The sequence below is a fragment of the Carassius carassius genome, chromosome 21, assembly GCF_963082965.1.
Source record: "Carassius carassius chromosome 21, fCarCar2.1, whole genome shotgun sequence".
NCBI classification, from domain to species: Eukaryota; Metazoa; Chordata; class Actinopteri; order Cypriniformes; family Cyprinidae; genus Carassius; species Carassius carassius.
The window spans coordinates 26230850-26258582 of record NC_081775.1 but is presented as its reverse complement, the minus strand read 5'-3'; the positions used below and the strand labels follow the sequence as shown (position 1 = coordinate 26258582).

At 36.4% G+C, this 27733-nt stretch overlaps 1 protein-coding gene across 4 annotated transcripts; it reads right to left on the bottom strand.

Moving 5' to 3' along the window:
* Positions 1–709: 709 nt before the first annotated feature.
* Positions 710–25847, bottom strand: LOC132098010 (rap guanine nucleotide exchange factor 1-like). 4 transcript variants are annotated; one of them, XM_059504084.1, is made up of 25 exons: positions 25623–25847; positions 22065–22210; positions 21750–21928; positions 21480–21636; positions 21244–21332; positions 20907–21059; positions 17667–17787; positions 15954–16134; positions 15443–15826; positions 13643–13839; positions 11447–11611; positions 8481–8573; positions 6760–6836; positions 6549–6654; positions 5929–6004; positions 5144–5228; positions 4949–5041; positions 4607–4792; positions 4443–4527; positions 4272–4366; positions 3354–3432; positions 3163–3264; positions 2192–2289; positions 1964–2092; positions 710–1732 (listed from the first exon to the last, which is right to left on the bottom strand). In XM_059504084.1, exons 1-25 carry the CDS (start codon positions 25648–25650, stop codon positions 1582–1584), a joined length of 3255 nt encoding a protein of 1084 aa, XP_059360067.1. In that variant the 5' UTR covers positions 25651–25847; the 3' UTR covers positions 710–1581. The 4 variants fall into 4 exon arrangements, with proteins under 4 accessions (XP_059360067.1, XP_059360068.1, XP_059360069.1 ...); XM_059504085.1 differs by lacking the exon at positions 8481–8573 and having other exon boundaries at positions 25623–25846; XM_059504086.1 differs by lacking the exon at positions 11447–11611 and having other exon boundaries at positions 25623–25845.
* Between the last annotated feature and the right edge of the window lie 1886 nt (positions 25848–27733).

Here is a 27733-nt window from a genome sequence, read left to right as displayed (position 1 = left end):
GATGATATATGGTCTGGGGTCTTTGGAATTTTGATACCAACCTCAGTCCAATTCACAGGTAAGAAAAGGTTCCCGTGTAAGTGTTGTTGCAGGGGTTCAGGCTCATACGCATGTCCACTTCAAACTGTTACCTAACAGTTTTTAATCTTTGCTTCCCACAATCAACTTCAAAGTGCACATTTGATCACATCTCACAACAACAGAGTAATCTCTCTGCAAACATCCAAGTAAAATCCTTTTAAAAAACAAAAGGAAAACTGGATTGTATAAAATAAATCACACTGACACCACTTTATGAACAGCTTCAAGCACTAGATAGTAGGTCTGTGATCACTGCGATGGCTCTAGGAGATCTACAGATATGTGGTGCAATGTGAAAAGTATTGAAGTGTACCTTACAAACAGTTGTAATAACTCCTAAAATCTTCCTTGCAAAGACCACACACCTTCCATTATCTACGCACATAAATACACAAATAAATTACATGCACAATTAACAAAATAATGAGTTCCCTGATTACTAACAATTATTTGTAATCGGAAGACAACTGATTTTAAATAGGTCTCAAATTGCTAAAATGATAAGGATGAGTTTAAAATAAACAGAAACATTAAAATGTAGTTATTTATGGGGGATTATATCTCACAATTCTGACTATTTTTATTTAATCAGAACTGTGAGATAAAAGTCACAATTGCCTTTTAAAAAAAAATTTATTGCATGGGAAAAACAGAAAAAACTAACTCAGAATTCTGAGAGAAAAGTAGATCTAAACTTGGAATTGCAAGAAATTCAGAATTCTGAATATTTCTTTTTTTTTTTTTAAATCTTTTTAATTCTGACTTCTTTTCCCCTTTCAGAACTCGGAGAAAATCGTGGAATAAAGAGTCTGGATTATCCAATGTGGGAAACAGGAACTTGATACACATTAAAATTGACACTCAGAATTTTAGTAACAAAATTTAGAATCTCAAATCCAGAAAAACTCCTTTTTGAGTTCAGCTGGATACGGTTAATCTTGCAGAAAATAAGCAACAAAATCCTGATAGTGCTATTAATAACTGAGACTGTGTCTCCTCATAATGACCTAATACCATACATGCTTCAAGCTGTTCAATCAAGCAGCTGAATTTACAGCAATCCACCTAAACCTAAAGAATCTTTATGTGCATTTGTAACATAGAAAATAAATAAATAAAAATATCAGTCTTCAAGGAGCTTCCACATCCAAAGTGCCCACTGAGGCATCATGGTATTAATTTGCAGTTGGAGTTGCAATAGTTTTTCCAGATTCATCCAGATGGCGAGACGGTCCTGGAATATTACCGTGAATCCCAGGTTACGATCTCAAACCACTTAATCAGAGTCATGTTTTCTGTCTTCTCACCTGCCACTGTTCCACTACAAATTTACACACACTGGTTCAGACGCAGTGCAATTACAAAATAAAATCGAATCAGTTTCAGTAAACTGTAACAGAAATACAGTATTGTTTCCAGTCTCGTAGCTGCCATTACAGTAACTTGTGATTGCTGTGTCTTGCAACTTCAGAGGAGAGTTTGTTGTTCTAGCTGAGCGAGCTACGTTCTTTCCTCTCGTTCTGTTTTCCGGCGAGTGATGTTTCGAGGCTTGATCTTCAAAGAGAGCTCCCACAATGCCTCTTCAGCTAGATGGTCACTGAAGTCGTTGAAGAAGGACACAATGTCGTCGTTGTGTTTGAGGTCATAGTGCCTGGAAGAAAGAGAAGTAGGAGTCATGCAAAAAGCTTCATTTGATGCTGACAAAATATAAAATATAAAGAGATATCTATAAAAAAGACATCTGTAGGTAACCACCAACAATGTCCCAGCCACATTTTCACAATCTTATACAATTTGAATAGATCAAATCAAGTCCTGCATATTTAGTTTTCTCTTGATTATGAATGTCAAAGGGGCTGTCCAATGTCGTCCAGGCACTCACACTTGCTGGAAGCGCCTCATAGTGTCCAGGATATTGAACTGCTGCCAGCGTTTGGAAAAGTTGATCTTTCCATTAATGAGGTCAGGATTCCCAAGATGAACAAAGGTTAAATCCTGGAGGATGAGACCTCTGTATTTTGCGGCAAAAAAGGGGAAAGAGTTGTTAAAGATGAATATGACAAGCAAGCAATACAAAATGTGCTTTTTAATGCTTAACATCTGTTCTTACAGATACGGTATACAAGGAGGCTCCACATCTGCCAAGGCTGCTCTGTACGCCCGGAAGGAGGAGGAACTGTCAATTAAAGTGCAATATTCCTCCAAACCCTGTGAAGATAACAGATATCAGTTCCTGTGATGATCGACTGAAAAAAAGTGAAAGTGACGTGACATTCAGCCAAGTATGGTGACCCATCCGAAATGCACACACACAGAGCAGTGAACACACACACACACACTGTGAGCACACACCCGGAGCAGTGGGCAGCCATTTATGCTGCGGCGCCCGGGGAGCAGTTGGGGGTTCGATGCCTTGCTCAAGGGCACCTAAGTCGTGGTATTGAAGGTGGAGAGAGAACTGTACATGCACTCCCCCCACCCACAATTCCTGCCGGCCCGAGACTCGAACTCACAACCTTTCGATTGGGAGTCTGACTCTCTAACCATTAGGCCACGACTTCCCCTAAAGACTGAGACAGGAAGTATTGGGTAGTAACTAATTACATGTAATCTGGATTACATAATCAGAGTCCAAAAATTAAGTACTTGTAATTGGAGTACATTACATTTTAAAATGCTCATAATCCGATTAATTTTTTTTTATGGATTACATGATTACATATCATTCCCACGATGGCAGTAATTTATTCAGAAATTATTGATTCTCCCTAATTCTTATTTTTTCCTTTCTAAAAATCCCATTCAGCTTTGACTATATTCACAAAGACAGACAGAAAGAAAGAAATATTTCAAGGAATATATTTTCTCTCGCTTTGCTTTTTTTTAATATCAATATGGTACATTTAATGTTCAATTAAAACAAGTTTAATAAAAAAAAAGTCATCTAAAAAGTAGTCTGAAAACATTATCTAAAGTGATTAACCTAGACAGATGTTATTACAGTTTTCATCATGTAATCTGTAATCAGTAAAGGACCACAATTAGTAAGTAATCTAGCCAGCTCTGGAGTGCGTGATTTACCTCCGATGTCTGCTTCTGCCATTCCAGTCTTCTGATGGGCGCTGAATCCAGCGCTGATAATATTGCCAAGTAGGAGTTGAAGTTATTGAGTTTTCTTAAGTGCTAAATTACAAAGAGACACATCTTAATTTAGATTCGATTCAGATTTGGATTCATTGGATTAAGTCTGGAAGAATGAAATTAGTTTGTACCTTCATTATTTTGATAAACTTGAGAAGTAGTTTTTCCCGATCCTGGGCTTTCTCTTGCAGGATTATTAAGGACCGAACCCTTAAAAAGAGAGATATATATAATGTACTATACACTTAATAATGTACACTACCAGTCAACAGTTTGGAATCAGAAATGTTTTTTTTTACAGGAGTTTCTTCTGCTCATCAAGGCTGCATTTATTTGATCAAAAATATAGTAATATCGTCAAATATTATGTAAAATAAAAATTTTCTATTTTAATATACATTCAAATTTAATTTGTTCCTGTGATCCAACATTGATAATTCTAATAATACATTTTACATAGCATATTACAATGATTTCTTAAGTATCATGTGACACTTTACACTGGAGTAATGGCTGATGGAAATTCAGCTTTGCATCACAGAAATAAATAATATTTTAAAAGATATTAAATAGAAACCAATATTTTATATTGTAATAACATTTAGCAAGTTTTTTTTTTCTTCTGTATTTTTGATCAAATAAATGCAGCCATGATAAGCATAAGAGACGTCTTTAAAAAAACATTACTCTTAAGTCTTACTGATATGGCAGTGTATGTCCATGAACATATATTTCTCAATCAACTTTATATTTTAGTAAAAAAAAAAAAAGTTGAGTTTTTAGTAAAAAAAAAAAAAAAAAAAAAAAAAAAAGTGTATCATAGGGAAGCTGATTTATATAGGGATTTTTTTTCACCACTTTTAACTGACTGGAGCAATTCATTTTTAGAAACACAAATGTATAAAATAGACCGTGTCTAAGTGAGGTTCTTGCAGAATAAGCTGTAATATGGACCATAAGACTAGTTTTCTAGCTATGCTGTGGCACCTGATGTGGATTTTCTCAAACGCTGAATGTTTTACAGCAGCTTGAGAATCAGAGCATCATACCAGTATGACATGTTGTTGAAGTGCTCTGTGAATTGGGTCAGATTGGGGCTCTTTTCCTCATTCTGTTCCTTTGCCCAAAGTAACACCTCTGGGATCTGCAGAAGGATGGGAAAAACGTGTTGGAAAATCTTGAATCTTTCAAGATAGAAAGCATGATGAATGAAGTCATACCTCAATCTTATAAAACAGCTCTGCATCGAGGAGAGTCAGCTGGTCTGCGATCTCATGGCTACGGAAGTCGTGCAGAGTGCCGGGCCTGTTAACAAAGTCTAAATCAGTTAACCGCACTCTAAATGATCCATTTTTAAAAGTACGATGATTTAGGCGAGCATTACCTGGCGGCCACACCTCGTGCAGCCAGCGTTTTGAGGGAATTAGTGTACTGCAGCAACTTCTTCTGCTGGACTTTATCTAGGATGTTCTTGCGCAGAACCCGGGCCAGGGTGAGCTCACCATTGCACAACAGATTGAACACAAGCTCCATGAGCTGCTTCAGGATGTCTTCTGTCAGCTCCACCAAACTGAAAAGTTCATATTCAAATATGCTTCACAAGCAACAACAACTGCACATATGAGACGGTAAACAACTACTAGCTTAAAAAATAGTGAGGCACAATTATTTGTAGAACAATATTTGAAATATCTACTACATTTTTGTGGCAAATGTTCCAGCTCACCAAAGCTCATCCACGACGCGCACCAGCACGAAGAAGGTGTTTTTACTAGCTCGTTGTTTGATAATGTCAGAGCTGAGAGAAAATCTGGTAAATGTGTTCAGAGTTAAGGGCAAAAGGAAGATTGGAGTGTAAAAAGGTTAGAAATGCATAGATTTAGATAGATAAAGTGCCCTCCTGCACCCTCAGAAAGGATATCTATAGCGGAGCTTTTTAATGAGGTCCTCTGGGGCTAGAAACGTTCGGTATGTGGTCAAAAAAGCTTCACAGTATAAAACCCGATCTACAAAAGAGAACAAAAAAGAAGATACATTTATTGAATGATAATTATTGCTTAAGATTTAAAAATGAGAAAAAACATAAATAAATGACACCACTGTTCAAAATTTTACATCCAAAACAGTAATACTTTAAAATACTACTACACATTTGAATATATTTTCTCTGAATTTTCAGCATCATTACTCCAGACTTCAGTGTCACATGATCCTTTAGAACTCATTCTGATATGATGATTTGCTGCTCAAGAAATAATTCTTAATTCAATCAAGTGTTGAAAACATTAAATTGTGTTGCTTATTATTTTTGTGGAAACTGTGTTACCTTAAATGAAACCAATTTTAACTATGTAAAAGTCTTTATGGTCACATTTGATCATTTAAATACATCCTAAATAAAAGTATTAATTTCTTGAAACATTTTTGACTGACCTCAAACTTTTGAACGGTAGTTGAAATGCTACATTTTTTGTTTCATGCATGTGTTATTAAATAAATAAACATTTAACACAAAATAATGGACTCCTTTAGATTAGAAGAGATTATTCTTGAATGAATGAGTGATTTATATAGCACTTTATTGTGTATTGCTGTACACCAGAAGCGCTTCACAATCATATGATGGCGGTCTCTCCTCAACCAGCACCAGTGTGCAGCATCCACCTGGATGATGGGTATTATTATTATTCTACATTTTATTCTCACCTTTTCGATCCGTTTCGGTGGCATGAACTACTAAAATATCGCCTGCTCCAGCTCTGACATCAGGGCCGTCATCGTTCTGAGAAACACAGATTAGGATTATGCAGTTTTTTCACAAAATGGTCAAAATTAAAGCTTTTCATGTGATCAGCTACTAAATATAACTTCATAGAGGCATGTGATTTTTAAAATATATTAGCTGAACAACCAGTTGGTCCCCAGGAAGCCCTATATACTTAGGGTCAGCTGAACCCCAACACATGTTGAGATGTCAGGATGTTTCATTTCAAGACACGTTCTTGTTTTCAAAAGCAGAATGAAACAGGAAGCAGCATGTCTGCACACTAGAATCATATTTCCTGTCTTACTGCACAGTACAAGTGATCCACTTACTAACTCTCTCATATAATAATTCAGCGGAGATGCTCTCTGCAGTGGGTCTGACCTTGCAGTGTGAACAGCAGTACCGTATTTCACATGCACTTCAACACTGGGGTTCACTGCAGTGGCTTTAATTCACAGGCAGAGGGCAGCAGAGAGCACACAAACACTGATCATCATCCAAATCAAGATACAAGCTTCTAAAATTAAAGATGGTCATTTCTGTTTCTCATAAGTTTTACCTCTTGCTTTAGTGTTAAACGAGACATTATCTCATCGTGGTCTATCAGGCAGAGCTCATCCACTTCTTCTGAGGTCAACTCTGAGTCCACACACTTCTGCTTCCAGCTGTGAATGAGGGGATAGTTTATCAAAAGTAAAAAACATGGAAGAAAATAAATGCCATATAATAAAAAGGTATCTGAGGTATTTCTTTAAAGCACTGAATGTTACCCCTCTCTGTCAGCTGGATCTTTGCTGTGCTCTGAAGCCAAGTCCTGGAGCGAGTCCTCAGTACCACAAGAAGGGTCCTGGTAATGACAGAAAAAATGTGTAAGGAATATTAGGACTATCATTCCATCCAGAGGAGAATGGGGCGAAACAGAGACGTCTCTGTCAAAATGCTTCACAGTAACAGCACGTCAGGATTTTACATTTTAATAAAATGCAAAATACAGGGAAGAGCCCAAGGTGATAGTTCTGCATTTCACAAAACATTCAACACAGGACTGGGGCATATTGATAACACATTACAATTTAGTGAAGTCACTGAATGACTATATACACTACTGTGAAAAGGTTTGAGGTCAGAAGATTTTTTATTTTTATTTTATAATGAAATCTCTTGTGCTCACCAAGGCTACATTTATTTTGATAAAAATTGTGAATTTTTGAATAATAACAATAATATTTTAAAATAAAAAGTTTCTATTTAAATACATTTTAAAATGTAATTTAATCCTGGGATGGTAAAGCTGCCAGCAGCCATTACTCCAGTCTTCAGTGGCACATGATCCTTCAGAAATTATTCTAATATTATTTGGTGTTCAATAAACATTCCTTCTTCTTATTATATGTTGCTTTATATTTGATTGGAAATCGTGATGAATTTTTCAGCATTGTTTGATGAATAGAAACGTCAAAAGACATTTCTGAAATGTAAGTTTTTAATGTCACTTTTGATCATCCTTGCTAAATAAAAGTATACATGTATTGTTTAAAAAATTACTGACCCCATACATTTCAATTGTAGTATAAATAGTATATCAGCTTCACAGAAAGTGCCTTAATAGCCATGACATGCATCAATAAGTGATTATCAAACATGAGATTAGATAAATCATTTGTGCAAAGCTGTTCATTTATAATCAAAAATATGTTTGTTACTTCACATCACAGTTTTTGTCTATACATAGTAAATATGTATATACACTCACTGTAGTAGATAATTACAAATACATACATGCATACACCTGAATATTAGACTGCACATTTACTGTTTCACCAAATAATGTGTTTTAGTCATGCCATATTTAAAGCTAATGTCAAATTAAATTTTGCAGAAATGTGATGTTGATATGAGTGTGTAACTTTATACCACATCGAGACAAATCTGATGATCTGTTCAAGGGTTTTAATAATTACTGCTGTAGCTGCAGGTTTTATTGTTTGGAAAGCACACAATCATCAAATCAACAATTCCTCTTTTCAGTTCTTGAATTCTATTAGAGCAACTCGATTTCACAACAATGTCTGCACACAAAGTCATTGAAAAACTACAGGCCTCGTTTTTTGCCGCCCAGGTAGTTCTTCTGCCCACACTGCATGCAAAATCTTGCACAAAAATCCATACTAAACATATGTCCAACAATACATAGAAGGATTCTAAACCAATTGAATTTTACTGTGGGCATGGCAACCCAGCATGGCATGGCAAAATTTCTTATGTAACAATACGGAGGCACGGCTGGTTACGACCAAAGCTCAGATTAGCATTGCAAGAGATTTCTTGTTTGTTACTTTGGGACACTTCATGAATATGGCGGGTGTTAAGCAAAATTTGCAATTAACCAGTGGCATGATGCAAAGCCAAGCATTACAGTGACAAAAAGCACAAGCGCAGCATGTGAGGGCACCGACATGTCAGCTGCATACGCTGACATGCTGTTACTTACTCCACTGGAGAGAGTCACATCTCCATTGGCTTGGTTGGATGAATACAGATTGACGTATTCACCCTCCCCACCTTCATCAATAGCACTTTCGCTCTACAGGAAAACAAGAGGGAGGACAGCACAAGCATTGAAAGGTGTCGGAGTAAAGGAGTGATTTGGAGCTGATGCCCACAAAGATGAAGAATAAAACTTGGCAGAAGGAATCTATTGCTCTGGTGGCCCTGAAATCCAAGGACATTTGGTTGCAAAGCAAGATATGGCAAGACCAGCCTCTGGAAACTTGGCACGACGTTGTGCATTAGAGTGACTTTACTACATGAAGCTGAATTGTGTAAAATTTTACTGCCTAAAACACTCTTAACTGTGGTAGAATCAATGTAATGCAAGGCATCAGGTGTCTGCCTGCTCCACTGCAGCTGAAGAATTACAATTAAGGCAATCAAATGTTCAATACATGATTGTATTTATTCATAACTATCACAATAAACAATTCCTTCACCAAATAAGATCATTAACAGTCTCTAAACTGTAAGCAAGCATAATTTATCATCTAATAAAACTGTATTGCTCTCATTCTAATCCACATAGCTGTCTACATTACAAGTGTATTGACGTCAGACTCTTGCAGACAGCTTCATTGATTACAATGTGAGCAGTCGCAATAAGCCGTTTATATCCAGTGCAGACTAATGTAATAGGAAGTAACTATTTTCTCTGCCTATTTATTTAATTATTTAATTAATTGATTGATTAATGCATTTAGCAGACCGTTTATCCAAAGCGACTTACAGTGCAATCAGGCTAACATTTTTTTTTTACCTAACAAGTTTCCCTGGGAATCGAACCCACAACCTTGCGCTGCTAACGCAATGCTCTACCACTTGAGCCACAGGAACACTATTTAAAGTAGATTGCAATAGGTTTTTATCACATTTAATTAAGTCTGAGTCCGTTTAATTCTATTTGATTATTGTGGTATGACTGGATGATTCAAAAAAAAAAACTTTTGATATGGTGAATTTTTATGAAGGAAAAAAAAAAAAGCTAAAACATATCTTTTTACTTCAGCTTTTAACTAGCATAGTTGCATAATGCTTTCTTTTAGTATTACTTATTTTCAATTTACATATCTTGTTATGCATTTTATGCAGGCTAATTTCATCTTTTATTATTATGGGTTTAATCTCTGCTTGTAATGTGGGTTTCATCTTCAATCTTACTGTATGTCATGATGAGATTTTATCTGTTTTTAACAATCTAGATCACATTTTTTGTAAGGAACTTTGAGCTGCACTACTCGTATGAAATGAACTTTTTTTAGTTTATTATTTTATTATGAATAATTGCATTTTGTGTACTGACTGAAAATCTATAGGGTATGACTATTCCAACTGTGACATTATTTATTATATTATCAGATTATAATTAAAAAATAATAAAAATAGGTTAAAAAGTTAATAATACATTAATAATAATAATCCATGATTATGATTAAAAGAATAATAATCCAACAACAACAACAACAAAAAAGTCTAATCTATTATCACCATAATTAAATAAATATAGACATTAAATTCCAAAGCTGATCCATTGAATTATTGTCACTCCTTTTATATATCTATATATATATATATATGTATATGTGTGTAAAGAGATGGGACACAAAGTGCCAGCTACTAACCCTAAGACAGATCACCTATATGTAGTAGTCACTTTCCCAATAAGAGGTATCGAAAAGAGTTCCCTGTGATTCAGAATACTTAGTCAGAAGATACAGCTCAGCAAATATAACATCATAACAAGCAGCTCAGTCACCTAACAGCAGGGAGCCTGACGAGTCTCTGCGGGATGATGAATGTTTAACCTGAGCTTTTCAGCAGGTCACAGTTGCAGGACTCCTGTGTGGTACATGCTTTTGCCTTTTTAAATCTTTAGATCTCTGAGGCGTGTGTGGGAGAAAAAACCCCCCACTGAACCATAACGAGGCAGTGCTGCCATTAATTGAGGTTGTGAACTATTTGTTGCCCACAGGCTACAGCACCTGTGATTGATGTGAGCTATTATGAACATGTTTCCTCTTGTAGCCGCTGGCACACACACCTACACAGAGTCAATAATTAGACAATCAGCAGTGTTTGCATGTTTGTGCTACTTCTCAACATGTGAAGATGAAGTGAAAAACTACAGAATCATAACTGCAATGTTTGAAATGCTGCACCATAGTTTTAAAGGAATGAAAATTTGCTTAAAGATGTCGATGGAGTTGGAGAAATATAGCATTCCATCACTTGCTCTGCAGTAAATGGGAGCTGTCAGAATGAGAGCCCAAACATCACAACAATAAACACAACTCCAGTCCACGATAAAGCACCTTTTTAAATCTGAAACAGCCCAAACAAATATGTTGGTGGATTTTGATGTGGGAGGGCAAGAGGGTATGTTGACTTTTTACTAGAGAAAGCTTGACACTTCACAACATGTAAATTGATGGACTGTAGTAGTGTGGATTACTTATGGATTATTGTGGTGTTTTTAGGAGCTGTTTGGACTCTCATTCTGATGGCACCCATTCACACCAACATATTTGTTTGAGCAGTTTCAGCTTTTAAACAGTGCTTTATCAGTGGACTGGAGTTGTGTGTATTGTTGTGATTTTTATAAGCTGTTTGGGCTTTCATTCTGACAGCACCCATTCACTGCAGAAGAGCAAGTGATGTAATGCTAAATTCCTTTAAATCTGTTCAGATGAAGAAACAAACCCATCTAAATCATGGATGCCTCGAAGGTAAAAAAACTAAAAACCTTTCAGAATATTTTCATTTTTGGGTGAACTATTCTTCTAAACCTCTAGAAACAGGCAAGCACTGCTGTTAAATTAGGCGTTAAAGAGGATATTAAGATATTCATTTATTAGTACAAAACAAGAAAAATGCGTTCGAGGCCAGCGAAAGCCAAGTGGGACTCACCATAGGGACAGGCAGGGAGCCCTGGCGGTTCAGAGAGGAGTAAGATGCAGACATGCTGAGAGCGGTTTCTGTCTCACCAGGGCCAGGCCCAGACGAACACTGCTGCAGCTGACATGACAGAGAGGAGGAAGAGGAAGAGGAAGGAGACGCAGAGTGTGAGGAAGCCTAGGAGGGAGGAGAGGAACAGAGGAAGGAAGAGAAAAAAGGCCAGAGATTCATGCACAGTGTAGATTATCGAGCAGATGTGAGCTGAATGGAGAAAAAGACCTTAGTCAGAGTAGACGGCATATTAAATGTGACGCAAATGAAACATTTTTAATCACGGTTTCTGAAAATTAGACGTGACCTAAGACCTTAAAAGCCCTATTTGGATGCTATTTTTAATCAGATCCAGTTAAATATGACGTCTATTCAGACTGAAGTTTACTGTGCAGCAGGAAAGAACAAAGTTAAGTGAATGAATTGCGTAAAATACTGTGAGACAAAGGGTTCTATTTTTTTGCCTGTTCACTGCTTGTGCTTGCTAATCAGAGCGTGGGAACAAAAACAGGAAATCACTAAAACTAAAAGCACAAACAAATGGTTAAACTTGTAGGTATTATAGCTACTAGCACATAAGCTTACTTTATACCTGAGCTTAAAACTAAGCAACACACCTCAGTGAATCCTTCTGTTCAGTCACGTGGAATGGGAGAGAAAACAGTGGAAACCAAGACAAATGAAATGAGGTAGATGGGTTAACAAGACAAGAATGAGGACAAAAGCAAGAACAGTGCAAAGCATTGAAACCATAGATATGTATAGACGCCTTATTTGATCGGTCCAGATACGCTTATGTGTCAGCCATCTTGGAACGATCACCTTGACGTCATTCACCATAATTATCAATGAATATTCAAAGATATGCAAGCATATAACTTGCTGTTGTAGACGCACACAGTCAACATGCTCAAAGGTTCACAGACTGTTACAAAACTGTTCCAAGACTGTTCTAAAATGGTCACAAAAATAGCCAAGAACCTTGTTAAAATAAACATCAGTCGCTAGTTTCTAACATTTGGATGCCACAAAAAATGTGCAGAGCAGCAGGTACTACACACATCCACGAATAGCTTCTTCTTCGAAGATTTAAAGGGATAGTTCACCCAAAAATGAAAATTATGTCATTAATAACTCATTATCATTATCTGGTCATTATCTGGCTCGGCTCGGTGTTCATCTTCAGTTCTCTCTTCACAGCAGTTCAGTCAGTGTACTGTTTGAGTAAATGAATTACTCCGGGATATTGGTTTGTTTTAGCTCAGAGGGAGTGTCAGCCACAGTAAAAAAGTTAACAGCTAAAGTCATTTGTGGATTAATGCATATTGGAGACGCGAACCGTTTAAAACGATTCAGTTCGATTTGGTGAACTGGTTAAAAAAGATCCGGTTACATCAAATGATTCGTTTGCGAACCGGATATGACAAACTGCTTTGTTTTGAACTGTCTTACAACAGACACGGAAGAGAAGACAATGCTGAATAAAGTCGTAGTTTTCGCTATTTTTGGACCAAAATGTATTTTCGATGCTTCAATAAATTCTAACTGACCCTCTGATGTCACATGGACTACTTTGATGATGTTTTTCTTACCTTTCTGGACATGGACAGTAGACCGTACACACAGTTTCAATGGAGGGACTAAGAGCTCTCGGACTAAATCTAAAATATCTTAAACTGTGTTCCAAAAAAAAAACTTGGAACAACATGAGGGTAAGTTATTAATGACATAATTTTGCAAATTGGGCGAACTAACCCTTTAAAGGATGTTACCACATTTTATTTTTATTTGAGCTGTTTCTCATAGGCAACCATTAGCTGAATAAACATCAGACATGTTCACACAACATGTAATGAGAAAATGGATGATGTAAGATGAAGACGTACTTTTACTGGTATAATATGACACTGAATGCCCAAGGCAACACTTGAACTTTAGTAAGACCAACAGAGAATGAATGTTTTGCTTCAAGCAACTTAATATAAGCAATAATCTGACACTACGGGAAATATAATACCGCTACCACTATGATTTATGGTGACTCACAGTAGGATGAAAAACATTGCATCAACATTTAAGGAGGGTGAGATTGAGACAGACAGAAAGTGTGTACAGTGTGTGTGGGCGTAGCACTGACGGCAGTGATCTAGCTCTCACCAGTTGTCTCTGTTTGGGTGGCAGCGCTGGTGGAGGGACGGTCTCATCGCTGCTGCTGAAGGAGTCGTTGAGACCGTACACTTCCTGAAATCGCTTCCTATTGCGCTGCTCGTAAATGCTTTCGCTCTGAGGCGATTGGTAGAAAACGGAAGGCAGTGGCTCAGAATAGTCCTCCATAAACTGCATGTACTGCAGAACTGTGGTTTAAACAGGGCAAAATGTAGATGGGTTAAATCAAGACAAAGGCAGACAGGTGGTGAACACTAGCACATGCAATAGAGAGGGTAAAGGTTATAATGCCAAGAGGCTCTGAGACTGTGAGAAGTTGTAAATTTAGCATTTTAATTGGTTTATGAAATTAAGCTTATTTTGGTCATATTCCCATTTTGTGTGCAAATGAATTCTTATTTTCAATATTCTGCTAGCTAGAATTAATCTGTATTAAACAGTGGTCATACAAATGTATTAGTATAAAATTTCCAGAAATTGTTATTTGTAAAATCTGTTTATTGAATATATATATATATATATATATTATATATATATTTTTTTATTTATTTATTTTTTTTTATCTGCATGCAGAGAAACAAAAGTATCTTGCCTATATTTTTTTAATTCATCCCATCCCACAAATTGAACATGTCAATTTGCTCTGTAATTCTGAGTAAATCAAATTTAAAAGAGAAAAACAGCATCCTCTGTGTGGCCTCTCATAAACTCTTATATCAAGCCACACCGCTCGTGCAAATTACAACATGATTCAATCATCCCTCCCACCAAACAAGAGTCTTTCAGCAAGAGCTCATTTCCTGCTGGCTTGGGTGAGGCCTTGAACTGTATTCAGTCAGAGATTTCTCCAACAAAGGCATTATTCCATCTGACCTCGCACTGAAACTGACATCACTGTTTCCCAACCCCTAACCCAACAGTGAGGGGCTTTGCAGAGAAAAACTGGTGAAAAACTGGCTTTGCCATACTGCGTCACACATTACACAAGGAATTAACAGCTTAGTCTGAAGACAAATGCCAGGGCTTGAACTACTTGTTTGGTCATAGCACTCAAAGATTAAAGTCTGCCTATAAAGTTGGCATGAAATAAAAATTCAACCTATTTTCTAAACACGTTATTGATGTTATTGTGAACAATTAATCGGTGCATAGTCAATTATTTACCTAATAATTTTTCAATCTAAACGTCATAACTTGATCTTAACACTAAATTAATTCTCTCTGGTGGTGAGTGCCAGACTTCAACAATAAATCTGTTAAACTCCTTTAACTGCAAGTTTGCATTAAGAGGTGGAACCTCCATTCAATCAACAACCGATGGATAGAACCAAGTCCACGGTCTACATTTCTTCATGAATTCAAATACCGGCACCGGCAACTTCTAAGCTTTTACTTTTACTGTTTATAGTTTTTTCACTGAGGGTAATTCATAATTTAATTTTTTTGATGAACAATTCCTTAACAACAATAACAACTAAAAACACTTTTAGAATGAATTTTTCCAGATGATGAACAATAAACCATGATTTATCCTATTTTAAAGAGTTTGAAGATTTAAAACGACAGACGACAAAACTGCAGCACAGCTGCTTTTAATAAACTGCTTATAATTAATAGCAACACTATCATTCAATGATGTGGACACTAATATAGTTATAGTTCTTGTTGTGCATGGATCTTAACTCTATTTTCCCAAAGTGCAACAGCACTACACTGACAGATCAAACTAGACAAGTGTTTCTTACTCTGACTTGCTATCCTACAGACAACATTTGAATTCCTCATACTCACTATGGCGACTCTTCTTCTCCGGCAGGGGTGGTGGGCTCTGAGGGATCTGTGCGTTCTCAGCAGAGCCAAAGTGTCCCATTAGTTCTCCAGGGTTCGAGGGTGGCATTGAAGGAAATAGGGGGAATGGCTGGGTCTGCATGTCCTCATCAGAAACATTGTCATATTGAGAGTACAGTCGTTCCACCTGAGGTGGAGGGGGTCGCCGTTCCTTCTTTGGGAGAGCGGGCGGGATTGATTGAAGCTGAACAGGGGGGGAGGATGATTCATTGTGAGACTCGGGGAGCGGGCTCAGACAACCCCCTGTGTGCGCGGGAGGGTTCTGGTCAATGCTAGACAGGTCCTGATGCAGGAAGTCATAGTCGGGGTCATAGCTCTCCGCTGTGTCTGAGAAAAGCAGTGGACAGAATAGAAAAGATAAGACTCATCAATATATTTAAACCACTCTTGGGCCGTGTAGTCTGACAAGCTATCGTTTCAAAGTAGCTTTCTCAACAATGATTTAAACACTCACCTAGAGTCTCGCAGCTGGTGTTACGAGAGCACTGTCCGCTGTCCTGCTCCAAAGATGATAGTTGTTCATCTGACTTGCTCAATATGCTGATGCTGCCACATGGGGACAGTCGTGGGGATTCCCCTCCATAGGAGTTACTGCCTCCTGAAAAACGCCTCTGTAAGGCATCTGCCTCATATTCCTTTAGATGAAATTAAGAACAGTTAACCTCAAGAAACAATCAAACATTAAATATTTATTCAACTTAATGTTTCATTCTTCATACGAATGGCTTTTTCTCTTCTGTATCAAATTTTTTTTTCAATAATGTCTGTGGACACCATGACTTTCATTTCTTGGACAAAAACAGTTGAACTGTCCTTCCAAATTAAATTTTGTGATTCACAACTTATATAAGGATCAGTAAATAATGGAAGAATTAAAAATAAAAAAATTGTGAACTATCTTTTCAAAAGCCACCCTAGCTACTGTATATACACCTTATATGTAAGGGATAATCAACGGCTAGCCGTGCACTGGGGCGGCAGTGGCTCAGTGGTTCATGTAGGTTGTCTACAAACCAGAAGGTTGGTGTTTTAATCCCCGGCTCCACCTTACCAAGTGTCGAGGTGTCCTTGAGCAAGACACCTAACCCCAGGTGCTCCCGACGAGCTGGATGGCGCCTTGAATGGCTGACACCGCAGTCGGTGTATGAATGAGTGTGTGAATGGGTGAATGTGAGGTGAGGCAACTTGTAAAGCGCTTTGGATGGCCATGTGGTCTGTTGAAAGCGCTATATAAATGCAGTCCATTTATTAAAGGATTTTAAATGCACGATGTGGAGGCAAATGACTGCCTGACGCAAACTGCATTTTAAATTCTTTAATGCATGGCTAGCAGTTGATTATCCTGCTTATTCCATGGTCATTTGCCAAGTTATAGACCAGTTAAAACTAGTATAGCACTTTGCAGCGCTATATTTGACAGAATGGGTAAAAATGAAAAACAAATTATTTTCGTCAGTTAGCTCTAGCATTCTGCCCACTTCAGATCAGACAGAGATGAAATAGTCCCATAGAATTACTTTTATTTGAATGAATTATAGCATGTTTTTCCATTAATTACCGATCGAGAGAGAGAGATGACAGTTGTGTGTACCTGCGTGTTGTGTTTGTGCGTCTCTCTCTACAAACAAATACATAAAAAACAGCCATTTTACCATAGTTGCTAAGGAATATAATGTAGCGATCTAGTATCTAGGCAACTTTATTAATAAAAATCGTGGGGAAGCCTTAACAACAAGTTTATGTGTGTGTGCAGTGCAATCTGCAATCTCTCTCGCTCTCTCTGTGTGTGTGTGCATCAATTGAAGCAGCACATTAATATGGATTTACTGCATACCTGCCAGCCAATCAGAATCCAGTATTCAGACAGACCATGGTGTATGAATATATATAAAGTAAAGCGCAAGGTTGTTTTGGACCAAAATTAATTTCATTTTATTGACAACAACAGACATTAGGATGAGTAAATTGTTTATTTTTGGACTATCTGTGTCTATCTTTACACGTCAACTCAGCAACCTTTCATTGCACTAAACCAGACTAATTCTGAGAGGTCACTAACGATCAGTTTTTGGGGAAGAAGTCTTGTGAGCCACAACACTGTCATTTAAGGCACACATCAGGCTCTTATGTCACAGATTGGAGCATCAAGGGAACACCAAAATCTTACCTGTCGACAGATACCAATTGGAAGACTTGATCCACTTGTGGTACGACTCATTGGTGCAACCACAGCAATTCTTGTGGGAGACGGTGCTGACTGACGCTTCTTTGGGGGAAGAGCTGGTGGACTGCAAAGGGAGAGTTTGTTTAGCCAATACTAGCATCCAAGCAGCTGTCATATTGACAGGTAAATTAGTCTCAAACAAGATGTCACTCAAGAAACCTACAGACAAATTCTGTGTTAAGAAAATCTGCAACCAATCCTAAGCCACCAGGAACATTTTTGCAAAGCAAAAGTGGGATCCAGCTCTGGAACCACAAACCACAACTTCATAAATCAGTCATTCAGTCAGTCTGGTTAGTTGCTCTGTTGCCCCAAAACAGCTGCTAACAGTGAAGTCATACAGCAGAGCGACTAGCAGAAGAACTGACTCATAGTGAATGTAGAGTATGTCTGGCTGACATTTACAAATACCGATTCATTTTTGAATAACCAGTCTCAGCATACCAAGTCAGACAGATTTTAAATGGTTTCAACAGTCGAGAGGCTCGAATGGAGATTAAATAAGGTTCTTGCTATGAAGGGAAAATATAAAACACCTGGAGGATCTGTCGTAATTCTAACACAGTCATTTATTTTAACAGTCTGACTGATGTAAACTCATTTTCGGCAGTGAGCCGAGAGACTGTTGGCCATGAAAGCATCTACATGCCATTTTAGTGAGCTAATTGTGCTTCACAGCGCATTTGGGATATTAAGTCTGCAACAACGACTGAAAACAGACAGTGACAAATTTCATTATTAATCAGGGCATTGCACTGCGCATGCAGAACTTTCATCAGAGGTGTAATGTGCCATTTTAAAAAACTTGTTTTAATTAAAAACAGTGAGCTGCATTGAAAATAAAAAGGTATTTGATGCAAGTTATCTGAAGCACGTGAGCATGCTGAATGCATATAGTTTCATATTGTCAGGTTGCCACATTGAGCCCTTTCACAGAGTGAGCAATGTGAACAATGTGGTTGAGAAGTTTTTCACAACAACACAACTTAGACTTTACGGTTATATTCTTATAATGTGAATATTTTAAAGCAGCTCATCCTAATGACAATGTGCAGTTAAATGTTGCAGCCTTTTTCAATGTCAAATACTTGATAAACTGTGCAAATACTTGTTTGTTATCGAAAGCAATTGCAATCATTTTGATAATGCTGGACATCAAAATGTATGTTTTAAATAATTGAAATGTGCAATGCTGCATCTAAATCTAAATAGCATAAATCTAAATAATAATTAGCATTTCTGCACATTTGCATTTTGTGTGAATTAACCCTATTAAAGGCACAATATGTACATTTTTCACTGTTAGAGGGTGCATATTCAAAACACAGGCGTAGTTTGATGATGCCGTCACAGAGTGTGGAATCATGGGATTTTCAGTTCTGGAAATCCATTTATCCTTTGCTGAAACTTCCCCGTCATCATAGAAAGTGCCGGTCATGGCTGCTTAGCAACAGCAGATGCAACTGGAGCACAAGCTACCGAGCACTTTGGAAAGAAGAAAAAAGCGGCGCGGCTAGTGTTTTCCACGTGTCATGTGAACGGCCCCTTATAATGCTACTCTGTGTTGTCGTTACCTGTCTAATGAAACAAATAGCATATTTAAGCATCTTTGGTGTTTCCATGTTTCCAACAAAACAAAACCAGAAATCAAGGGTGTAAGACATCATGACCAGGGATGAGGCACTTTTTAAAATTTCTCTGGATTAAAATATGCTTCGAAACATTTGGGATAATGCAAGTCAGCAAAGTAAAATAATACAAGTCAGCAAAATATATAACACTGCTCTAGTGATTTTTAGATATTTTAATTTAACAAAATATGTGCCTTTAAGAATCAAGCTTGCTTTAAATTATAGACCAAAAAAAACTTGCTGCTGAGTGAACAAACCAGGTGGTAGGCTAAACCTGGCATCAAAAATAATCTCTAACAATAATCTTATATTTCGGAGACAATCTTGTCGGAAGGCTGGAAACATGCCAAAAACATGGAAATGCCAGCAAATAATTCAGAGTACAAAGAAAACTCTCTTTAATGCCAGCGGCACAACCTAATCCTCTCCTTTCTAGACTTGGTATCAGAATATCCCTTCTTGCTGTTTCTGTCTCTCTTTCTTGTCTCTTTCAGTTTTAGTGGAGAGCTGACACTGTTAAGTTCATTTCTCAGAAAACAGCCCATATGTCAATGACTGTCTGCTAGAGGAAGCCGAGCCTTCACTTGCTGAGCCCTACAAAGACCTGAATTCTCAAGAATAGCACTATTTATATCTCTCTTTCACACCTTTTCTTTTAGGCATCCCACAACACGAGATGGGTTCGTGCAATCATCTGTAGCCAAGACCAGCATTTAAAACATACACGACATGCTGCTGCCAACCACAACACAACTGTGATCTCTAAATGTTTACTGCATGTAATCCAGATAAGATAGCATGATAAGATAACACAGCATACTTCATATTTTCTCTTGTAAACTGCTCACCTTGTGAGGTACCACCCTACACTCACTTGTTTCACTGCATAAAGCTTGTAAGACTAAATAAACAGTAATTTCTGATCAAAACTATGCCAACATTTGTAACAGTATGAATCAGCTAGTTTGAGACTTTTTTCATATATATATATATATTTATTAGTGCTGAGCGATGATTAATTTTATTTTTTATCGTGATAAATCATGATAAAAAAATTTGCGGTTAATCGCATTGTTATACACAAAATTCAATAATGAATTCAAAAGTAATGTATTGTGCACTACTTCATTTGAAAGTATTGCTATATGAACAAAAGCGCAATATTTGGTTTGCAAACCCTTTACACATGCACATATATATGTGTGTGTGTGTGTGTGTGAAAATATTTAATAACATTTTACATAAAAAAAACATTTTACAGTATTTTACATTTATTTATTTTATATATAATATAAAATTTGAAAATATAATATATTGAATTTTGAAAATATATTGAACTTTTAATAATATTAAAACACTTTGTATGTATAGTGTATATATATATATATATATATATATATATACACACACACACACACACACACATACGTATAGAGAGAGAGAGAGAGAGAATATTTAATAACATTAAAACACTGTGAATCTATATATTTTTATTTAACAATATTTATTTTATATATAAACACCATGAAGAATTAATTAGACCTTTTCATACCAATGTTCAGGCACTTTGAGTCCAGGTAGGGGAGGTTTAGGAGGGGCCACTTCCTCTTCAGGGACATTATTTGGGGTCTCTGTGACCTCAGCTGGGGTAGGAGTATCATTCAAAACGGTTTGTTTTAACTCAACGACAGGGGGCTCTGGAACACTGCCATAATAAAGTGGTAGAAATTAATGAAATAGCATTTAAGTGCTGACACACAACATTGTATTATAGGTCGACAGCCCAGCTGGTGACTTGTACTGAATTTAAAGGTGGTTTACAACATGACCCACCCCAATTTTAAAGAATTTCTCAAGGCATCAAGTTTTTCATAAAGGTTTCCATTTACCGGTGTGGACTGGCGACAGGAGGCACGGTTTTGACAGGTGTGGTAGGGGAGGGGTGCTCCTGTTTCTCAATGGCGACTTTAACCAGCTCCTACAGGAAACCACAGGCAAAGTCGGCTTTACACACAAAACTATCCACTAAGAACAAAACCCATGGCTAAATACAGCTGGAGTATTGGCAGAAAATAGCTGTCAGACAGAAAACAAGTCATGACAGAGTTCTATAGACTATTAATACCTTAACACCATCCAGCACTGCTTTGATCACAGTGGTGACAGTTGTAACTGTTTCTTTATCTTCCAAATTCACCCCCTCCAGCATCACTTGGTCCGACCAGCGAATGAGGTTTGCAAGACTTTGATAGAGTCGACTGAGACAGGAGGACACTTTTGAACTGGTGACAGATGGATGGGGGAATAAAATATTTATACAGTTCAGGGAGAATTCATATTGTTTGAAAGCAGAACAATAAACGTATTCTCTCAAGAAGCTCAAAAACATTTTTACCTGCTCAGTATCTTGCCATCAAGTTGTACCAAGCCCATGATGGCCTCCAGAACTTTGCTAGCAGAACCAGGAAGCATTTCCAAGACCTTCTTGTCCACCGCCATCTTGTCGATAATCGTCTTGAAGTACCGCAAAGCGCTGACCACGTCTTTCTCATGCTCCTCTAATCGACTCGGATTCTAAATGTGGCAAAAAGAGAGTCAGCAAAACCAATGTCTTCAATACGTCCAAAGATAATAACATGCTTATTTGCCTTCAGATCGTCCATGTTTTCAGAACAAAAGATTTGTTTCTAAAGCTAACATCATCTACTACCTTGGTCACGGTCTTCTCTGGGGACTTCACGGGCTGTTCTGGTGGTGGTTTGGACTTTTTGTTTGATGGTGTCCGCTTGATTTTGGGAGAGTGGAATTTGTCCTTTAGTTTCATTGTAAATGATGTCAAGTGAGAACGCTGGGATTCTGAAAGAAGACAAAAACAATCATTATTATGAGGTGAATTAGATCAAAAAAGTTAATTTGCTTAATTTGCTCAAAAAAGTTAATTTGCTCAATATAATATTTATTTATTTATACACTGTTACCAGAATATAAAGGGACTCATTTTGTGATACAGAGCTCTGTGATGGACATTTAATAATGATGTTGTATTGACAGTTTGAGTTAGCTTTTATTTATTTATTATTAAGTAATTTTTTATGTCGTTTGTCATTTTGATACATTTTTTTGTTTTATTTTAAATTTTTTGGTTTTATTCATTGGAATACTTCAACTTAAAGTTTTTTTATTTCAGCTAAGCAACATTTGTAAATTTTGTTATCTAATGATAACTCTTTATTTCTGTTTTATTTCAATTAACCAAAACTTTTAATGATTTCATTTTTTAAACCATTTTATTGTTAGCTGAACATAACTACATTAACTCAAAGTATTCATGTCATCTTTCGCAGTAATTTAGGCAGCAGCTTTCCAGTTCACCGCTCTATGAAAACATCAACCTTATTCTGTATCTTGGGAATACATGCGAGATGAGATGCAGGCCTTTGCGTACAGTGAAATCCTCTTTGACTACAAACTGAATTGGTTACAGTGAGACTTACTGCTCTCTTGGAGCGTGCCGCTCTGGAACAAATTCTGGTGATTACACTATTTTGCAGGCCACAAAACCATTTAGGGGCAATATATTCTCACACGTTAAAGGAATGAAGTGCTCGGGGTTTGCGAGGGTGCTCTGTGAACTTTCAAAAAATATGATACAGAAAAAGCAAGAAAGAATCCGACAAGTGAGTTTAATGGAGTTTTGTCAGGATTAACTCTTGTGATATTAGCTGTGAAAGTTGGGTGTGCATTATTTAAGGCTGACGAAACAACTTTCTGAAAAAAACTAAGCCTACAGTTTTGAAAGTTGTGAAAATCATGTGACCTATTTTAGAAGTCAGTGGGGTTTAGTTTACATCTGCGCAACATGATTTACTCATTACTAGCTAGTAAGAACCAGCTGGTTTAAGCAGGAAAGATATTCTGATTTAAACTATAAAAATCTGGAATTGAGTGAGTCATTGTTAATATTTTAGAACCAATTTCCTGGAACAAAAAGATTGTAAATGTACATTTAAATTTGTTATTTGTAATCTGACCTCTAATAAAAAAATAAAATAAAAAAAAAGAGAACAGCAGATTCATTTAAAATTGCGCAGGACTGGAATTACCCAGGACGATGGAAGTCTAATTTGTTTTATCTCACAGTAACTGCTAATCTAAACAGGTTAAATTGCCCATAGGAGCCAACTTCCTGAAACACTGTCTAAGAAAACGCACCACTCTGCTAATAAAAACACGGCAAACTAATAAGGTGTGCATGTGCTTTCAGAGGATATGATCTTTCCATCCGCTTCTTGAACCTCACGCAGTGGGAAGTGCAGTCTACTAATTCATATCCTCTTTTTTTACATATCCTCCTCTGAAACAAAGTAGTCGACCACAACCTCTGAACTGAATTTTTTTTCCCCCTCTTTCACGCTTTCAAGAACCTTCCTCAACCTCTGGCCACATCTTAACCTAAAGTTTCCACCAACTAGATGAGCAGCTACTAAACACAGAGTCTGGGTTTAAAACATCAATCCATGAAAGCTTCATTAAAGTAAAGTTTTCTGTTAAAACGATTTTGCGTTGATTTTGACTGATCCTTTGTGTTTTATCACTCTCAATCATATTTGTGCAACACTGCATCTCCCAACAGCTCTAGGCTATATTTAAATCATAAAAATGGCACAAAGTAACAAAGACAACTGAAGAAAAAAATATTGTCGGCATGATCTGATAAACTTGAAAAGTGCAAAGAAACTTCTCTTTTCCGTTTCTGACGCTTTTCTTGCTAAAGTAATGCAAACACCTCTATCAGCTAAAACCGTTTTTATACAGTCTATGGCTAAAACAAGAACAGTTCAAGAGAGATGTCTGAAAGCAGAAGACACTAGCCAAAATCCACCTACACAAACCAGCATCTACATCACAGGGCCACATAGATGAACAACTGAACTTCTGACAAGAAAAATACCCACAAGTGATTCAAATTTCTCTGAACCCCCAGAGAAAGGAAGTGACAATGGTAGCAACCTCACAGAGTAGTTAACAGACATTTACCTTTATTCATAAATAAAGTCGCACGTACACTGTTTCTGCACCACTCTCTCTCTCTCTAATCTAGCCTGACGTCAAATCAAATGATTCAAAACTTATTAAAGGAGCAGTGTAAATTCGCTGAAAATGACTCATCCAAAGGCTATCCAAGATACAGATGAGTTTGTTTTATCATTGGAACAGATCTGGAGAAATTTTGCATTACATCACTTGCTCACCAATGGATCCACTGCAGTGAATGGGTGCCGTCAGAATGAGAGGCCAAACAGCTTTTCGTATTTAAATTACAGCTTTAAAAATTTGTTACAAGTATCTTATATATCTATTTTTTTTATGATAAAATGATGCAGTAGCATAATGCATATCAAGAGTACACTGTGCATGACATATAACGTACAGTAACATACCAATTCGTTAGTTTATCTACAGTATCTGAAGCTCTGAGTGAACTGTCAGCCTATAGTAAATGACTCAAACTTCTCTAAAAACCTCCGTGAAAGGAAGTGACAGTAGTAGTCGTTACTTGTCAGTGTAACTTCTTTCATTAAAGTAACATGAGAAGAAATCTTCAAGTTAACAGTTAAAGAGTATATCTCTATATAGCTGTACATATTTACATTTGTATATAGATTCACCTGTACGTAACTCTATCTATCTATCTATCTGTCACAAGCTCGTTTAAACTATAAGAGCATTTATACAACACATCTGATTATTCAGATTATTAATTTTAACGTATGAGTAAGTTACGTTTAAATGCACAGAATAGTACATTTTGTGGACAACAGACCATTACAACACACCAAAACACGGTCAGAAAGGGCCAGACAGCAGCTAAAAACCGTTACACAAACTCTGTATAGATAACTGTAGCCACACTACATATTAAAATAAACAGCATATAGGAGAAAATTTATGAAAACGATAAGTCTGACAGCTAACGTTAGCTAAAGTCAACAACAGCACTATGAGAAGCGCCGTCCACACCCAAATACAGCTGTCTGAGACAGACTCGTGTAGACATTAATACCAAATTTCTTATAAATGTATTTAAAGACCCGAATATATAATCTAAGGTATTTATATGTCGCGTTTCGTTATTAAAAATAAGATAAAGATGCTTGTATACTGTCAGTGGCCTTGAACCCTCGTCTGACGCTAATGCTAACACGGCTAACTGAAGTTCATCTTCACATTATTAATACGTTAGATGTAAACAAATGCAAACACTTACCTTGCTTACTGTCTATTTTTCCAGACATTTTGGTGACTGTTAGTGTGCTGGTCACGATTAGCAATCAAAAGATGTTCGTTTCTCGCCGTTATTCCAGCATCTTAAGGAGACAGACCGGTCGATGTGGTCCTGGTCTGTGTGTCTGTGTGTGTGGATGGAGGAGGCAGAGCCAAACACACACACACACACACAGAGAGAGGCAGGCCAGCAGTAGATGATGATGGTGAGTGGAAGTGTGTGATTTCTGCAGTACTGTCGCCTCCATACGGTGAAAACAACACATTGAAAATGTAAGCAAAAGTGGAAAGAAAACTATTATATTATATTATATTATATTATATTATATTATATTATATTATATTATATTATATTATATTATATTATATTATATTATATTATATTATATTATATTATATTATATTATATTATATTATATTATATTATATTCTAAATCCCCACAAATATAATATGTATTAATATAACACTATTTTGTGAAATAAGTGACTGAAACAAAGGTTTAGATTTTGTCTTCAGACATTTATATTTTGACATTATCTTATCTTAATCCCCACAAATATAATATAATACAATATAATATAATATAATTATGTATTAATATAACACAATTTTGTGAAAAATGACTGAAACAAATGTCTCGATTTTTTTGTCAGACATTTATATTTTTGTCATATATTTTGGACATTATCTTATCTCATTTTATTTTATCTAATCTTATCTACCATTTCATACAGTCGATTGATGACTAATATGAGGAGGGGCAACAACTTACTACGTGATGGAGCCTAGAGAATATCCCTAAAATGTAAGATATGTGGCAAAATGCCCCTGTTTGAAATTTTGTCTCATATTTACATCACATAATTAAGAAATATCACACGAGCTGCAGGCTAAGTTTAATATAACACATGTGCAAATGTGATACTCATACAACAGTTAATTAAGAAGTTAATATTGTGTTATTTTAGACGCAATGTTGTCTGTTAGCTATGCTCAATTTTGCCGACCAGAAGATAAAGACAAAGCAGAACTGTTCATCTCCGAGCAAACCACACCAGCATTTAATTTCTTAATCCACGTTTTGAACGAATTTGGTGAACCATTTGGCGAGATGAACAATTGGCCATGCGTTGGCTTTGAAGTGGTGCTGCACAGACCGATCGGTGTTTGACATCAAAGTACCGCGAGAGCGATTCAAAAGCACAAGGAGTCGTCTGCTCTCTGAGCTCTTGCGGTTCTTTGATGTCACACACCGATCGGTCAGATGGTGACTACTGTCTATGGATGGTGATGACCCGCTCCAAGTCGAACAAGCCTAATGATTCAATGAACCATTCATAAAGAACCATTTACTTCACTACTGAATGAATCAGCCATTTGAACGAATCAAACGAATTCATAAATGACTCGATGACTTAATCATTAAGACATTTACCACCACTTACTGGCAGTTTTAGTTTATTATTTAGAGTATAATTTAATTAAATAAATAATTTAATATTTTCATAGTAATAATAATAGAATTAAGAAAATTAATTATTAAAGTTATAGTTCACCCAACCAAAAATGACAATTCTGTCATCATTTAATCACATGGTCAAAAAGAGTATATGTAATAAATTTTACAATGACTTTAAATTATCTTTTAGAGTAATTTCTCCAAATTTGATGTGCGATTAATTAGATTAATTAATCACCACATCATGTAATTAATTAGATTAAAAATTGTAATCACTTACCTGACCTAAATATAATATAGTATAATATAATATATTATATACTTATGTATTAATATAACAAAATGTTTTTTTAAATAAGTGACTGAAACAAAGGTTTAGATTTTTTTATACTTTGACATTATCTTAGCTTATCTTATATTACATTATATTATATAAATCCCCACAAAAATAAGATGATAAAAAAACAGTGATATTTAAAAATAAACTCTTTAAATATATGCATTATCATTGTGAGCATAGTAAGGCCTATTAATGCTTTTCACAGTAAACAATTTAATACGAAATGCCAGAAGACAATCTTATTATTAGAGGTTGCTTTTTTTTTCTTTTGATGTTATTTTGTTTCTCATAAAA